The 18006-nt window shown below is 43.5% G+C and overlaps 1 protein-coding gene across 1 annotated transcript; it reads right to left on the bottom strand.

Moving 5' to 3' along the window:
* Window positions 1–1694: 1694 nt before the first annotated feature.
* On the bottom strand, window positions 1695–17132 carry unc45b (unc-45 myosin chaperone B). The gene is made up of 20 exons (XM_020490198.2): window positions 16995–17132; window positions 16062–16232; window positions 15898–15934; window positions 15559–15734; window positions 15331–15420; window positions 15015–15182; window positions 14646–14811; window positions 14268–14438; window positions 13881–14052; window positions 13328–13628; window positions 13061–13155; window positions 9070–9211; window positions 8799–8939; window positions 8445–8572; window positions 6872–6938; window positions 6196–6309; window positions 3680–3795; window positions 3269–3386; window positions 3008–3163; window positions 1695–2570 (listed from the first exon to the last, which is right to left on the bottom strand). Exons 2-20 carry the CDS (start codon window positions 16230–16232, stop codon window positions 2301–2303), a joined length of 2799 nt encoding a protein of 932 aa, XP_020345787.1. The 5' UTR covers window positions 16995–17132; the 3' UTR covers window positions 1695–2300.
* Window positions 17133–18006: the final 874 nt, after the last annotated feature.

Raw genomic sequence — 18006 nt, 5'->3', positions numbered from 1 at the left:
ATTCATGTCTGGGGAACGGGCGAGCCAGTCCATAGCATCAATGCCTTTCTCTTGCATGAACTGCTGACACACTCCAGCCGCAAAGTGCTTCTACACCTGCATTGCTTGCTGTTTGGGGTTTTAGGCTGGGTTTCTGTACAGCACTTTGAGATATCAGCTGATGTACGAAGGGCTATATAAATAAATTTGATTTGATTTGACATGAGGTCTAGCATTGTCTTGCATTAGGAGGAACCCAGGTCCAACCGCACCAGCATATGGTCTCACAAGAGGTCTGAGGATCTCATCCCGGTACCCAATGGCAGTCAGGCTACCTCTGGCGAGCACATGGAGGGCTGTGCGGCCCCCCAAAGAAATGCCACACCAAGACTGACCCACCGCCAAACCGGTCATGCTGGAGGATGTTTCAGGCAGCAGAACATTCTCCACGGCATCTCCAGACTCTGTCACGTCTGTCACATGTGCTCATTGTGAACCTGCTTTCATCTGTGAAGAGCACAGGGCGCCAGTGGTGAATTTGCCAATCTTGGTGTTCTCTGGCAAATGCCAAACGTCCTGCATGGTGTTGGGCTGTAAGCACAACCCCCACCTGTGGACGTCGGTCCCTCATACCACCCTCATGGAGTCTGTTTCTGACCGTTTGAGCAGACACATGTACATTTGTGGCCTGCTGGAGTTCATTTTGCAGGGCTCTGGCAGTGCTCCTCCTGCTCCTCCTTGCACAAAGGCGGAGGTAGCGGTCCTGCTGCTGGGTTGTTGCTCTCCTACGGCCTCCTCCACATCTCCTGATGTACTGGCCTGTCTCCTGGTAGCGCCTCCATGCTCTGGACACTACGCTGACAGACACAGCAAACCTTCTTGCCACAGCTCGCATTGATGTGCCATCCTGGATGAGCTGCACTACCTGAGCCACTTGTGTGGGTTGTAGACTCCGTCTCATGCTACCACTAGAGTGAAAGCACCGCCAGCATTCAAAAGTGACCAAAACATCAGCCAGGAAGCATAGGAACTGAGAAGTGGTCTGTGGTACCACCTGCAGAACCACTCCTTTATTGGGGGTGTCTTGCTAATTGCCTATAATTTCCACCTGTTGTCTATTCCATTTGCACAACAGCATGTGAAATTTAATGTCAATCAGTGATGCTTCCTAAGTGGACAGTTTGATTTCATAGAAGTGTGATTGACTTGGAGTTACATTGTGTTGTTTAAGTGTTCCCTTTATTTTTTTGAGCAGTGTATATTCATTGGGTTTGGCTAGTCGAACCCGTACTACTGCTGCTGCAGTCAGCCAACAATGATTTTCAATTTACTGTGCACAGCTGAGCGCCTGCTGCTGACGTCACTCACAACGCACTTTTGCAGCCAGGCCCGTGTTGTGACAGATAATCTTTTTTTGTGTCATTTAGAGGGAAAATGCGTGCATTTTAGCATTTGAGTCACTTTTCAAAAGTTGCTTAAAATTCGAAATACATTTTTAAAACTAGGTCAATTTGTTGTCAGGTGCCGTTTGAAAAAATAGTTGCCAGGGTAGTCTGAAAAGTTGCTAAATCTAGCAACAAAATTGCTAAATTGGCATCACTAGGAGAAATACTGTAGGTACGTGCACTACGATACCAATATTTTCGAAAGGCGGGGTTTGAGTGTCTGGTATCTATTGACAACCCTAACAATCCATGCAAGAATCGAACAGCGTATTTTCCTAAAAATCCAATCTTTATCCTTAAGTGAAAAATTACATTAAACAAACACCTCTCATCAACACAAATACACTTTACTTAACTGACTGAAAACTCAGATAAATATATTTGTATGGTCTCTGAATTCAGGAGAGCAGACCCTGCTTTAATTGCTCAGGTGGATCGGTCCTATCGCCTTGCCTCCCTGTCCATAGGCCTACAACCTTAAATCTCTGGACCTCGATCTGTGGGATGAATCTCATCAGTCCATAAGCAAGTTACTGTAATTAGCTCTCAAGTTGTAGTTTTAGGTACAATCTGCAAGTTCAATGTCCTGTGACAAGTGTTAACCTGACACTTTGGGGGGACTGAGGGTAGTGAGACAGTATGGGCATCTGCAGGTGTACCCGCCAAATAAGAGGGGGAACATGAGCACTCATTGGACTAGAATGGAATTGGCATACAGGTTCTTATTTCTGTATGTGTGTGATTTGTTTCTGGTTGATTGGGTTTGTATTTCCTCTCATTGCCACAAGAGACAAATAACTTGGTGTTGCGCCTTTGAGGGGGTAGGACCAATGCATGCCAGTCCCTGGTACTACAAAAAGGTTGAGGAACACTGCTTTAAGGGGTTGTGAAGGGCTTGATGAGGCCGAGGTCCATGGCCTTGACCAGGCAGGTGCGTGCCACATCGATTACAATCTGCCTCTTGGGGTTGTCCATTGCTTTGCCAATCACTGTCAGGATCTCCAGGATCTCGCTCTCCATCAGTTTCTTGGCCAGCTCGTTGTCGTCCGAGTTCAGCATGTTGTACACGATCACAAGGCCTCTGTGCTGAATCTGGGGCTGATCATGGAGAATCAGCCTCTGAAGGATCTCCATCCACTGCAGCGTCTGTGGAGAGAACCGAAAAAAGATTGATCAGTCAGTCAAATGATTACAAGCGCTTTACATTTGACAAGTGATGTGGATGAGGCCTCATAATTATGACACATATTGATTAGGTAATGTATATTTTGTTCAAAATATTAGGAACACCTGCTCTATCCATGACTGACAAGATGAATAATATGATCCCTTATTGATGTCACTTGTTAAATCCACTTCAATCATTGTAGATGAAGGGGAGGAGACAGTTATTGATTATGTAATATATAACTATATTCACTGTTGTGATTCTACACTAATTTGGTAACATAGAACTGTAATTAGTATCAAGATGATTCAGTGTTGTGCTTGATTGGCACAGTTCAATTAAATTAGGAACTTTGCACAGGAACTGTCCTTGGGTCACCCCAAAGTGAGTGGTGAATGCAACCAGACAGACGTACCACCAGGGTCATCTTGGTGCACAGCTTCTTCTGGGCAGCGGTGAGCATGGCCAGGCCCCCGGCTGCAGCTCTCTGGAGCTTTTCATTGTCCTCAACACACATCAGCACCAGCAGCTTCAGTCTATCATTCCCATCCTCCAGGTACCGATCCTGCACCTGGAATACACACACATACAATGATGACGTTACACTGGGTGACAAGTTTATCACACACACAATGTAATGATATTGTTCCCAAAGAGTGATGGGGTTCCCTCTTACCTCTTTGCACGTCACCAGGTTGCACATGCACTCTGTGGCTGCCTGTCTGATATGGTCATGGTCTTCAAACATGTACTGCTCAATCTCAGGGAGAGCCTTCTCTTTCAGGATCTTCACCCTAGTGCCACGGAGGATGGGAAGAAAGAGTTAATGAATCAGGCAACCATCTCATCTCCTCCACTCAAAATGGTTTGGCAGCAACAGTGAAAAAATCTAAATGAACTCTGGAAAGTCCCCAGAGCATAATAGCCCATGTTTAGTGCCATATGAATAAACACACTTATCCTCTCACACCTCAATATTACCTTATATTGATTGTTGAATCGTGTAATTACTCCAAAATAGTCCCTGGTGTTTTGTTGGGTTATACATACATACTGTGGTGTGGTTGGTAAACAAACAGACCCTCACCTCAGTTTGTCGTTGAGACCAGCCAAATTGGTGAGACTCAGAAGTGCCTCGTAGTTCTGCACCCCATCTCTTTCAGGGTGCAACAGGCTGACCAGAGGACGCACCACCTCATAGATCTGCCAGAGAGAGATGACAAGGCATTTTTTATTTAACCAGGTAGGCTAGTTGAGAACAAGTTCTCATTTACAACTGCGACCTGGCCAAGATAAAGCAAAGCAGTGTGACACAGACAACAACACAGAGTTACACGTGGAATAAACAATAAACAAGCCAATGACACAGTAGAAAAAAAGAAAGTCTATATACAGTGTGTGCAAAAGGCATGAGGAGGTAGGCAATAAATAGGCCATAGGAGGAAATAATTACAAATGAGCAGATTAACACTGGAGTGATAAATTAGTAGATGATGTGCAAGTAGAGATACTGGTGTGCAAAAGAGCAGAAAAGTAAATACAAACAGTATGGGGATGAGGTTGGTAGATTGGGTGGGCTAGATGGACTATGTATAGCTGCAGCGATCGGTTAGCTGATGTTTAAAGTTGGTGAGGGGGAAAAAAGTCTCCAACTTCAGCGATTTTTGCAATTCGTTCCAGTCACTGGCAGCAGAGAACAGGAAGGAAAGGCGGCCAAACGAGGTGTTGGCTTTGGGGATGATCAGTGAGATATACCTGCTGGAACGTGTGCTACGGGTGGGTGTTGTTATCGTGACCAATGAACTGAGAAGGCGTAGCTTTACCTAGCATAGACTTATAGATGACCTGGAGCCAGTGGGTCTGGCGCCGAATATGTTGCGAGGGCCAGCTGACTAGAGCATACAGGTCGCAGTGGTGGGTGGTATAAGGTGATTTGGTAACAAAATGGATGGCACTGTGATAGACTGCATCCAGTTTGCTGAGTAGAGTATTGGAAGCTATTTTGTAGATGACATCGCCAAAGTCGAGGATCGGTAGGATAGTCAGTTTTACTAGGGTCAGTTTGGCGGCGTGAGTGAAGGAGGCTTTGTTGCGAAATAGAAAGCCGATTCTAGATTTGATTTTGGATTGGAGATGTTTATTATGAGTCTGGAAGGAGAGTTTACAGTCTAACCAGACACCTAGGTATTTATAGTTGTCCACATATTCTAGGTCGGAACCGTCCAGGGTGGTGATGCTAGTCAGGCGGGCGGGTGCGGGCAATGGACGGTTGAAAAGCATGCATTTAGTTTTACTAGCGATTAAGAGCAGTTGGAGGCCACGGAAGGAGTGTTATATGTCATTGAAGCTCGTTTGGAGGTTAGTTAGCACAGTGTCCAAGGAAGGGCCAGAAGTATACAGAATGGTGTCATCTGGGATTCAAAATGGTCAGTGATCTGTTTATTAACTTGGCTTTCGAAGACTTTAGATAGGCAGGGCAGGATGGATATAGGTCTGTAACAGTTTGGGTCTAGGGTGTCACCCCCTTTGAAGAGGGGGATGACCGCGGCAGCTTTCCAATCTTTAGGGATCTCGGATGTTACGAAAGAGAGGTTGATGGCCAGGGTTGGAGTAGCCAGGAGGAAGGCATGGCCAGCCTTTGAGAAATGCTTATTGAAATCTTCGATTATCATGGATTTATTGGTGGTGACCGTATTACCTAGCCTCAGTGCAGTGGGCAGCTGGGAGGAGGGGCTCTTGTTCTCCATGGACTTTACAGTGTCCCAGAACTTTTGGGAGTTAGAGCTACAGGATGCACATTTCTGCTTGAAAAAGCTGGCTTTTGCTTTCCTGACTGACTGCGTGTATTGGTTCCTGACTTCCCTGAACAGTTGCATATCGCGGGGACCATTCGATGCTAATGCAGTCGGCCACAGGATGTTTTTGTGCTGTTCAAGGGCAGTCAGGTCTGTAGTGAACCAAGGGCTATATCTGTTCTTAGTTCTGCATTTTTTGAAGGGGCATGCTTATCTAAGATGGTGAGGAAATTACTTTTAAAGAATGACCAGGCATTCTCGACTGACGGGGTGAGGTCAATATCCTTCCAGGATACCCGGGCCAGGTCGATTAGAAAGGCCTGCTCGCAGAAGTGTTTTAGGGAGCGTTTGACAGTGATGAGGGGTGGTCGTTTGACCGTGGACCCATAGCGGATACAGGCAATGAGGCAGTGATCTCTGAGATCCTGATTGAAAACAGAGGTGTATTTGGAGGGCAAGTTGGTCAGGATAATGTCTATGGGGGTGCCCATGTTTACAGATTTAGGGTTGTACCTGGTGGGTTCCTTGATGATTTGTGTGAGATTGAGGGCATCTAGCTTAGATTGTAGGACTGCCGGGGTGTTACGCATATCCCAGTTTAGGTCACCTAACAGAACAAACTCTAAAGCTAGGCATGATGAGGGAGGGAGTGTAAAAGAGAGGAACCCGAAAGAGAGTGACATAGTAAGAAAGGATATGAAGGACAGAGAAATAAGAATAAAGTTGAGTTGAAAAAGTATGAGTTTTACTGAATGCAAGACAACTAAAATACATACACGTAACAGGAAGTGGTCAGACAGGTTCTTACCCTCTCTCCAGGGAATGCGATCTCCGGGTTGGAGACAGCAGCGATCTTGGCCAGGGCATGTGCGGCCCTTACTTTCCCTATAGCTGATCCCTCCAGAGCCAGTGGGATCAGAGCCTGGTGATCACACAGCAAGAGATCAGAGGTTCAGACATACACACACACACACACACACACACACACACACACACACACACACACACACACACACACACACACACACACACTTCAACTTTTACTGTGACATTACAACATACTCTAGCCCAGGGGTCGGCAACCCTGTTCCTGAATGCTGCAGGTATTGCAGGATATTGTCCCAACTAGGCACCATGCCAGACCAAGTGAGCTAATTTATCAGTTCAGTGATTGACTAAATTCAACACACCTGATCTTCCAGCTTGGTTAAATCAAAAACATGAAGTGCCTGCTGCACTCCAGGACTGCCTACCCCTGCTCTCGCCTGTATTCGCCCATGGTTGGCCAGACACTACTTGACTGATCCATGCTCAAACCACAGTTTAGTTTTAACTATGACACCTCATAGTTGTTTTGAAAAGATAACGTTTTCTCTATAGAGTCAGAAAACTACTGGTTAAATAAAGGTAATAAATCAAATGTAAATTTAGACTGTGTTATAGATTATACTAGAATGGAAAATATTGTTATGTCTGTCACTCACCTTGCCCCCTCCATGGGCGCAAATAGTGCCACGGTCTTTGGGATCATCTGCCAAGGCAAGGAACACCCTGCAAATCAAAGAAAATACCAATTATTTCAATCTCATTTGTTCTGCAGTATTGCTAATTGCATGTACTGACTGGATAAATATGAGTATTTTATTAGGATCTCCATTATCTGTTGCTGAAGCAGCAGCTACTCTTCCTGGGGTGCACACAAAACATGACATAATACAGAACATTAATAGACAAGAACAGCTCAAGGACAGAACTACACACATTTAAAATAAGGACAATAGAACCAAAAAAAAGTCCTGCTGACACAACATAGATACATGAATTATTACATTTCCAATCTCATATATTCCATTCACATTCAGTAGCATCTATCAGTTACACGCATACATACATCAGTACATATGCATATACACTGAGTATACAAAACATAAAGAATACCTGCTCTTTCCATGACATAGACTGACCAGGTGAATCCAGGTGAAAACTATGATCCCTTATTGATGTCACTTGTTAAATCCCCTTCAATCAGTGTAGATGAAGGAGAGGAAAGAACGATTTTTAAGCCTTGAGACAATTGTCCCCAGTCCACCTGGCCATGCTGCTGCTCCAGTTTCAACTGTTCTGCCTTATTATTATTCGACCATGCTGGTCATTTATGAACATTTGAACATCTTGGCCATGTTCTGTTAAAATCTCCACCCGGCACAGCCAGAAGAGGACTGGCCAACCCACATATGCTCTCTCTAATTCTCTCTTTCTTTCTCTCTCTCGGAGGACCTGAGCCCTAGGACCATGCCCCAGGACTACCTGACATGATGACTCCTTGCTGTCCCCAGTCCATCTGACCGTGCTGCTGCTCCATTTTCAACTGTTCTGCCTTATTATTATACGACCATGCTGGTCATTTATGAACATTTGAACATCTTGGCCATGTTCTGTTATAATCTCCACCCAGCACAGCCAGAAGAGGACTGGCCACCCCACATAGCCTGGTTCCTCTCTAGGTTTCTTCCTAGGTTTTGGCCTTTCTAGGGAGTTTTTCCTAGCCACCGTGCTTCTACACCTGCATTGCTTGCTGTTGGGGGTTTTAGTCTGGGTTTCTGTACAGCACTTTGAGATATCAGCTGATGTACGAAGGGCTATATAAATACATTTTATTTGATTTGAGACATGGATTGTGTATGTGTGCCATCCGGAGGGAGAATGGGCAAGACAAATGATTTAAGTGCCTTGAACTGTGTATGGTAGTAGGTGCCAGGCGCACCAGTTTGTGTCAAGAACTGCAACGCTGCTGGGTTTTTCACGCTCAACAATTTCCTGTGTGTATCAAGAATGGTCCACCACCAAAGGACATCCAGCCAACTTGACACAACTGTGGGAAGCATTGGAGTGAACATGGGCCAGTATCCCTGTGAAACGCTTTGAGGCTATTCTGAGGGCAAAAGGATATGCAACTCAATATTAGGAAGTTGTTCCTAATGTTTGGTATACTCAGTTTATAAGAATGTCTGTGACATAGCTAAATGCTCGAGCCTAGTACAGTTCCAGGTTGCTCACCTTGCCAGCATCTCTTTGGTCTGGTCAGTCAGGAGAACGTTGTCAGCTTTCACCATGACAGTGAGAGCTGAGATGACCCCTCCCTTTAGCATCCTCTTCACTCTCTTCTGGATGAAATCTTTCTTGTCCTAAGGGCAGAGAAGTGTGTGTATTGTCAGCACCTCCCTCAGATAATATATAGTACCTAGTACCTAAAAAATATAACTTTTCTTACAGTAGAGAGCAGCATAGTCACATATACTTTATGCTAGTTAAGTTAACAGTGCTTATTCTGTCCTGACATAAGGATGACTTGTTGTACAGTTCTGCCCACCAGACAGACAGAGGGAGGCCTGTGTCTTTCTCTTATCTTACCTTGGGGTGCTGCTCAGGGACGTGCTGCTTGGAGAACTTGGCCAGCTGAACCAGCTCAGGCATGATGTCTTTCTTCTCATAGCTGTTGGTGCAGTTGACCAGGGTACAGGCCACAGCATACAGGATGGTCTTATCTTTAGACTGTGTCACAGGGAAACAGGGAATAGTGAAGTTTAATCCTCTCCTCCAGGTCGCATATGTAATGCCACTATGCTCATGTTAGGTGCTATGAGTGGTGTCTATCCTCTGTCTTCAATAATACAGTACCTACCTTGGCCAGGTCAAACATGGCTTTCATGGCAGGATCGTCCTCAACAAAGTCATCTTTTACATCAGCGTCTTGGGTTAAGTAGGCCAAACCTTCTATAGCCCACTTCCTGGTCCTCGTGTCCATGGCAGAGTTACACAACCATCTGACACACACAGGAAGAGTGTTAACAGGGAAGAGGGCTAACAGGAAATGGTCCGCCATCTTGGGATTATGATCATGGGAAGCTATTTCAAAATCACTCTGAGGGAATATAATGAACATAAGGTTACAGCTCTGTACACAATCTATTACTCCTGATATTGTTAGTCCATAATACTTTTGAAAAAGAGCCTGTGATGGACTGTCTATCTATTAATACTTCAATGAGCATTAACACCAAAAAGTTACACAACAGCTACAGTTGCAAGTAAAAGTATGTGAACCCTTTGGAATTACCTGGATTTCTGCATAAATTGGTCATAAAATTTGATCTGATCTTCATCTAAGTCACAACAATAGAGAAACACAGGGTGCTTAAATTAATAACACACACGTTATTGTATTTTTTTTGTCTATATTGAATACATAATTTAAACATTCACAGTGTAGGTTGGAAAAATTATGTGAACCCCTAGGCTAATGACTTCTCCAAAAGCTAATTGGAGTCAGGAGTCAGTCAGCTAACCTGGAGTCCAATCAATGAGACGAGATTGGAGATGGTTAGAGCTGCCCTGCCCTATAAAAACACTCACAACAGTTTAGTTTGCTATTCAGAAGAAGCATTGCCTGATGTGAAACATGCCTCGAACAAAAGAGATCGCAGAAGACTTAATAAGATTAAGAATTGTTGACTTGCATAAAGCTGGAAAGGGTTACAAAACTATCTCTAAAAGCCTTGATGTTCATCAGTCCACAGTAAGACAAATTGTCTATAAATGGAAAACATTCAGCACTGTTGCTATTCTCCCTAGGAGTGGCCGACCTGCAAAGATGACTGCAAGAGCACAGCGCAGAATGACCAATGAGGTTAAGAAGAATCCTAGAGTGTCAGTTAAAGATTTACAGAAATCTCTGGAATATGCTAACATCTCTGACGGGTCTACGATACGTAAAACACTAAACAAGAACGGTGTTCATGGGAAGACACCACGAAACAAGCCACTGCTGTCCAAAAAAACATTGCTGCATGTCTGAAGTTCGCAAAAGAGCACCTGTATGTTCCACAACGCTACTGGCAAAGTATTCTGTTGACAGATTAAACTAAAGTTGAGTTGTTTGGAAGGAACACACAACACTATGTGTAGAGAGAAAAAAAGGCACACCAACATCAACCTCATCCCAACTGTAAAGTATGGTGGAGTGAGCATCATGGTTTGGGGCTGCTTTGCTGCCTCAGGGCCTTGACAGCTTGCTATCAATGACGGAAAAATAAATTCACAAGTTTATCAAGACATTTTGCAGGAGAATGTTAGGCTATCTGCCCGCCAATTGAAGCTCAACAGAAGTTGAGTGATGCAACAAGACGACAACCTAACACACAGAAGTAAATCAACAACAGAATGGCTTCAACAGAAGAAAATTCGCAGTCTGGAGTAGAGGTCGACCGATCAATCGGGATGGCCGATTTCAAGTTCATACCAATCAGTATTTTTGGACACCGATTGGCTGATTTATTATTTACATTTTGTATTTTTTAAAACACCTTTATTTAACTAGGCAAGTCGGTTAAAAACACATTCTTATTTTCAATGACGGCCTAGAAACGGTGGGTTAACTGCCTTGTTCAGGGGCAGAGCGACAGATTTTTACCTGGTCAGCTCGGGGATTCGTTTTTGCAACCTTCTGGTTACTAGTCCAACGCTCTAACCACCTGCCTTACATTGCACTCCATGAGGAGCAGGCTGACTGCCTGTTACGCGAGGGCAGCAAGAAGCCAAGGTAAGTTGCTAGCTAGCATTAAATGTATCTTATAACAAACAATCAACCTTAACATAATCACTAGTTAACTACACATGGTTGATATTTCTAGCTTATCCTGCGTTGCATATAATCGATGCGGTGCCTGTTAATTTCTCATCGAATCACAGCCTACTTCGTCAAACGGGTGATGATTTAACAAGCTAATTTGTGAAAAAAGCACTATCGTTGCACCAATGTACCTAACCATAAACATCAATGCCTTTCTTTAAAATCAATAGAGAAGTATATATTTTTAAACCTGCATATTTAGTTAATATTGCCTGCTAACATGAATTTCTTATAACTAGGGAAATTGTGTCACTTCTCTTGCGTTCCGTGCAAGCAGTCAGGGTATATGCAGCAGTTTGGGCCGCCTGGCTCATTGCGAACTGTGTGAAGTACATTTATTCCTAACAAAGACCGTAATTAATTTGCCAGAATTGTACATAATAATGACATAACATTGAAGGTTGTACAATGTAACAGCAAAATTTAGACGTAGGGATGCCATCCGTTAGATAAAATACGGAACGGTTCCGTAATTCACTGAAAGAATAAACATTTTGTTTTCGAAATGATAGTTTCCGTAATCGACCATATTAATGACCAAAGGCTCTTATTTCTGTGTTATTATGTTATAATTAAGTTTATGATTTGATAGAGCAGTCTGACTGAGCGGTGGTAGGCAGCAGCAGGCTCGTAAGCATTCATTCAAACAGCACTTTTGTGCGTTTGCCAGCAGCTCGCTGTTTGACTTCAAGCCTATCAACTCTCGAGATTAGGCTGGTGTAACTGATGTGAAATGGCTAGCTAGTTAGCGGGTTGCACGCTAATAGTGTTTCAAACGTCACTCGCTCTGAGACTTGGAGTAGTTCCCCTTGCTCTGCAAGGGCCGCGCCTTTTGTGGAGCGATGGGTAACGATGCTTCGAGGGTGGCTGTTGATGTGTTCCTGGTTCGAGCCCAGGTAGGGGCGAGGAGAGGGACGGAAGCTATACTGTTACACTGGCAATACTAAAGAACCTATAAGAACATCCAATAGTCAAAGGTTAATGAAATACAAATGGTATAGAGAGATATAGTCCTATAATAACTACAACCTAAAACTTCTTACCTGGGAATATTGAAGACTCATGTTAAAAGGAACCACCAGCTTTCATATATTCTCATGCTCTGAGCAAGGAACTTAAACGTTAGCTTTTTTACATGGCACATATTGCACTGTTACTTTCTTCTCCAACACTTTGTTTTTGCATTATTTAAACCAAATTGAACATGTTTCATTATTTATTTGAGGCTAAATTTATTTTATTGATCTATTATATTAAGTTAAAATAAGTGTTCATTCAGTATTGTTGTAATTGTCATTATTACAAATACATTTTTAAAAACCGGCCGATATTAATCGGTATCAGCTTATTTTTTTGGTCTTCCAATAATCGGTTTCGGCTTTTTTTTGGTCTTCCAATAATCGGTTTCGGCTTTTTTTTGGTCTTCCAATAATCGCTATCGGATTTTTTTTGGTCCTCCAATAATCGATATCAGCTTTTTTTTGGTCCTCCAATAATCGGTATCTGTTGAAACATTATAATCAGTCGATTTCTAGTCTGGAGTAGCCCAGTCAGTCCTGAACTCAACCCGATTGAGATGCTGTGGCATGACCTCAAGACAGCGGTTCACACCAGACATCCCAAGAATATTGCTGAACTGAAACAGTTTCTTTTTAAAGAGGAATGGTCCAAAATTCCTCCTGATCTTTGTGCAGGTCTGCTCCACTACAGAAAACTTTTGGTTGAGGTTATTGCTGCCAAAGGAGGGTCAACCAGTTATTAAATCCAAGGGTTCACATACCTTTTCCACCCTACACTATGAATGTTTACTCAGTGTTAATAAAATACATAACTGTTTGTGTTATTAGTTTAAGCAGACTGTTTGTCTAATGTTGTGACTTAGATGACATTTTATGACCAATTTATGCAGAAATCCAGGTAATTCCAAAGGGTTAATTTACTTTTTCTTGCCACTGTACATAATCAGAGCCACAAAACCACTTACTTCCTACACTGCTTGGCCAGTTTCTCAGTGGAGCCTTCAGCAAACTGCCTCATACTATAGTCATCTCCACCTGCTGAGCCTAGCTTACACAGACCCTGGGGAAAGGGACCCACACACACAATATTGAGTTCATGAATTTGTAAGGTTAGATAAATCTGAAGAGTCCCTGTAATGCTTTCAAACATGAACTATCAATGAACCCCTAAAAAAAAAAAATGTCCATTCTATTCCATCTTTCCATAGTATGGAAATCTAAAGCTCGCTCACCACCAGCGCACGGATTTTGATCTTATCGTTCTTCGTCTTCTTGTAGATGTCTTTGAGCAGTGACACACCGTTGGTGATGATGAAGGAGGCGCGGCTCATCTTGGTCGAGGAGTGGATCAGTGCTTCCACTGCGACCATCTGGTCCACCTCACGCTCGGAGCCGCACAGCGCCACCATCATCTCCATGATACCCTGGCGACCCACCAGCTGGTTGCCCACCTCGAAGGGGCCCTGCAGCAGGCCTGACAGAGCATTGATGGCGTGGATGTTCCTGTCCATGTCGTTGGGGTCAAACTTGCCTCTGTGGAACGGGACATGGTCAGGTGGAGCGGGGTTAAGGAATAGATGAGGGAGGAGGTCAGGGATAAATGTTAGTCTGTTAATTTAGTACTTATCCCCACCACCAACTCTGTGGTGCTGTTAGATACTTCGCCTGTTGTAACATTACTCATGATGTATGCATGCATCACATATCGCTTAATGTCTGTATGATGTTATTGTCATTAAATATGGTACTTGTACGTTGCTGTTATGTTACTAATTTGTAACTCACTTGATGTACTCGTCACAGACTTCCCTATAGTTGTCTCTCTCGGGGTCGCAGCGCAGGTCGTCCCAGAGCTTGTCGAGGAGCACGCTGGCGATGAGCTGAGTGTTCTCTGTCATGGGCAGCTGGTCTGGGAGGTCAGGTATCTGGCCACACACCTTCAGGATCTTCTTCAGACCTGGGGGGGGGGGTTTCACAAAGCAAGATGAATGGCAACTTTCCTACATTAAGTTGTTACTCTCAGTTCTACATTTTTTTTTTTCAATACAAACCATAAAATAATGTTTCTCAAGAACAAGACATAAACCCACAACTGACATAAACAGAGAATAACTATATCATAGGCCTACTTAGTGTCACAGATCATGGTCAAAGCTACAGTAACCCACTCACCGTGGTCGATCGTAAAGAGGCTCTTGGAGTGGTCAGGGTCTTTCTTGTCCTTGCGAGGCACGTTTCTGGTCAGCAGGTTCAGGGCCTGGTCTCTGCCATGTCCTGAAACCTTCTTACTGGCAACCATCTCCAGCAGGGCCATCAGGATGCTCTTCAAGTCCTTGCTTGCATCTGCAGGGGAGCATAGAAAGTGTCAGACCCGTTTTATAAAACACAAACAAGATTAGAATGACGAGACCTTCAAAATCAGTTTATATAGCTGATGATGCTATTCAGAGGCATTTCAAGTTTGGTAAAAAGCATTACATAAATGTATATACATTTAGGGCTTTTGAGTGAAACTACATAGGAAATCAGGAATGTGAGTGGATGTCTCACCCAAAACCAGGGCTTCCTCCTTCCCATAAAACCTCCGGTCTCCTCCAGTGAGGGAGTCATTGATGCACTGGAACAGGTCACAGGTTGCCAAGGCAATGTCCTCGTTGTCGACGGCCATGATGCTGCACAACTTGTCTATGCCCACCAGGTGGATAATGGCCATGGCCTGTTCAGAGACAAACATACAGGTCAACTGAGTGTCCAAAAGGGAACTATTGCTAGACATTACAATAGCAACTTTGAAAATGATCCATATCTGGCTGGAAGGACCAGGAGTTGTGAGGATCAGAAGTACTTGAGGTTTGGCTCCCCGTTTATCCCCTTCTCACAGAACCTATAATGCACCTCTCTGTCTTCCCTGCCCCTTACCCGAGCTTTGTGTCCAGTGCACATTCCAGCGAAGGTGCGGATAGCGGCCAGGACCATCTCTACTTTTCCGGTCTCAAGCAAATCCAGTAGCAGAGGCACTCCATTGTTCTGGAAGATTCTCTCTGCGCCAGCTTCTTCTCTGGCCAGAACCACCAGGTTGTTAGCAGCCTACATGTGAAGAAAATATTATTCATATTGCCATTAAAGTTACACACATTGCATTTGATATCAGACTTTAAAAATATTAAAGACCACAGCATCATGCTTAGTACAGTTGAATCAATGGAACTGATCTCTACTATGGTGTCATACAAACCATTTCCTTCTTGTCCTTGTCCATCTCCTCATCAAGCAGAATGTCAAACATGTTCTGAACCCGTGAGTCTGTGGAGAATGTTGTCTTCAGCTGTAGACAGAGAGCGAGAGAGAAGTATCAGATGTGTTTTTTATGTCTAGTTTATAAGTCAATAAAATATTATAATCACATAGTCATCTGTAAGTAAACCAATGGATTGTGTCTAAACTGTCCCAGAGGGTAGCAGACCTTGGCTTGGATCTCAGCCCCCAGCCTCCTGAGGGTCTCCAGGAAGGTCTTGTTTTTGGGCTCGATGGTGGAACACCTCTGAACATCTTTAAAGGCCATGTCCAGCTTGCCCAGCTTCTCCAGAGCCTGGCAGCGCCGGAACAGGGCTTTGACGTCTGCTGCATCCACGTCAATGGCTGTCGGAGAGCAGAGAAGTATACAAGTGTCTGGGTTGAAGTGAAAATATCACTGTGGCATGAGCATAATACATTATTTGTCATGTTATGTGACAGTGATTGAGCAAAAACCATAACTGGCTGTATTTTGATTCTTGTTTATGTACTAAACACTGTACCGTACCTTTGGAGGCATCGGAGGCTGCATTGGTGTAGCTTTCCTGAGAAGGAAAAAGAGTTAAAAAACATCAGAGGATCAGGAAATCACACCCAGGGATAATTATGAATAATTATAAAACTATTCAAATTTTGCTTGATGAAGGCTTGTGGTTTAGGTGAGGTGTTTACCTTTTTCAGAAAACAGGCTGATCTGTTCCTGTAGACAACGGCGAGAACCTTTTTGTCCGTGCACAACTTGATGGCTTTAGTGTAACACTCAATGGCCTTGTCGACCTCACCGGCTTGGAAATGCTTGTTCCCCTCATCTTTGAACTGGATTGGATCTGCCATCTCACCCATCTGGTAAGGAGAGGAGAAGTTGTAGCTCAAAATCCTAAATATATTTTTTTTACTTCAGGTTTCAGTGTCACTGGTACTTACAAAGTAAACAGCACATGTTTCTGGAATATTCCATTACTCTTCTAACACTATACATTGAACATGTACAGTGGCTATATATACTTAATAACACATTAATGAACTTTAGAACAGATTGCAGCCCATTCTAAATCTGGAAGAATAATAATGTTACCAAATATAACCCTGTTTCTGGTAGATTGTTTAACTTTACAACCACTTAAAGGAAACAAGTCAAGAACAATGCCAGCTAAAACATGATAATTTTGACAAGGTTTCCATTCATTGTGAATTAAACATATTAATAGCATGACTCAAACTTTAAGTCAGCATGAGCGATGTACCACATTTCCTAAAAATGACAAACAAATGACAGAAAATATAACATTCTATGAAAAACTGTTACTCTTCTTACCATTTTCCCTATAATGTCTCCTTCTGACCCGAGTCCCCTTTAGCAAATGGCCCTGCACATGTAATCTCTAACTTGAAATGGCCTCCCCTCATGCCTTATTTGGGCATCATTCTGCACCCCAGTGGGGGCCTTACCACTGATACAACCATCCTAATGGACAGACAGCTCTCTGCCACTCCTGATAGACAATCACCATGCCCCTCTCCCCTGGCCTGAGAGCCCCTGGCAGAAAGCATGTCACTCAAGACCTTGTACACTCAAGACATGTGTTCCTTAGAGCCATACGGTACCTTTAGGATTGTGTGATTGTGTCGTCTCCTCTCTTCTCTTCTCTTCCCTTGCTTGGGTTGTCTAGTGTTGAGCTTCACTGCCTGATTGTTGCGCTGTCAACTTTTTTTGTAGTAATGCAACTCCCCCTCCGTCACAATTTATATTTATACTGAATCTCAATGAGGTGGGCCAGAACCAAGGTGGATATATTTTAAATAAGGGATGGGGGTCTACTCTCCACAGAACAGACACTTGTTGGGAGAACTCTACACTGAATTCCCACATTTAGCATTGGTTTGGGTTTGTTACAATGTCTCATTGCTTTTATGACAACATTCCAATGGAGAATATTTAGAATAACTGCATAGTAGTTCCTCTTTTTGTTCTCTATTTGTACATAATGACATAGGTAACCCCCTTGAATCATGGTCTGTTCCTGATATGGTCTATTTAAGGAATAGGTTCGATGACAGCTGAGAACTCACCAGCAAATGCATCTACAGCTCTAGTGAAGCGTGGGGCGGGTTGGGTGGAGTAGGGGGGTATGGCAGCCAATGACAGCTGTAGGAACACACAGAATGACCTGGCAGCTTCTAGAAAGAGAGAACTCTCTCTCGTGTGTGTGAGAGAGGTATTTTCTACAACTTTCTGGATCTACTTGAAGGTAAACTCCAGTCCTGACCGATGTATATAGAGTTGTTTCATGTAGAATATCGAAGGGGAAAAATAGAAAGACTGTGTATAGGCTCATCTGTCATTAAAAAATACACATCCCTTTGTTTTTGATAAACAGCAGGCAGATGTCAACAACAAGCAACTGTCTCCCCCTCAGAGTCTGGTTCTTCTAAAGTTTTCTTCTGACCTAGGGAGTTTTTCCTCGTCAACTGTGCCTATGCATATTCTCTGTGGGTTTTAGTTGGGTTATGGAAATGACAGCCATTGAATTGTACAACTTTGTTAGCAGACAAATGTAACAGACGTTCTCAGCCACTAAAAGGCGTTATTTGCCATAATAAATGCACCGTACTGCAA

Source organism: Oncorhynchus kisutch, linkage group LG8 (genome assembly GCF_002021735.2).
Source record: "Oncorhynchus kisutch isolate 150728-3 linkage group LG8, Okis_V2, whole genome shotgun sequence".
NCBI lineage: Eukaryota > Metazoa > Chordata > Actinopteri > Salmoniformes > Salmonidae > Oncorhynchus > Oncorhynchus kisutch.
Note: the sequence above shows the minus strand (reverse complement) of the source record. Positions and strands in the feature narration are given on the sequence as shown.

Coding starts and splice junctions, on each gene's coding strand:
- unc45b (XM_020490198.2), bottom strand. CDS start 16,232: ATGGGTGAGATGGCAGATCCAATCCAGTTCAAAGATGAGGGGAACAAG. Junction 15,421..15,558: donor GGGCTGAGATCCAAGCCAAG/GTCTGCTACCCT, acceptor CTCTGTCTACAG/CTGAAGACAACATTCTCCAC. Junction 15,183..15,330: donor ACAAGGACAAGAAGGAAATG/GTTTGTATGACA, acceptor CTTCACATGTAG/GCTGCTAACAACCTGGTGGT.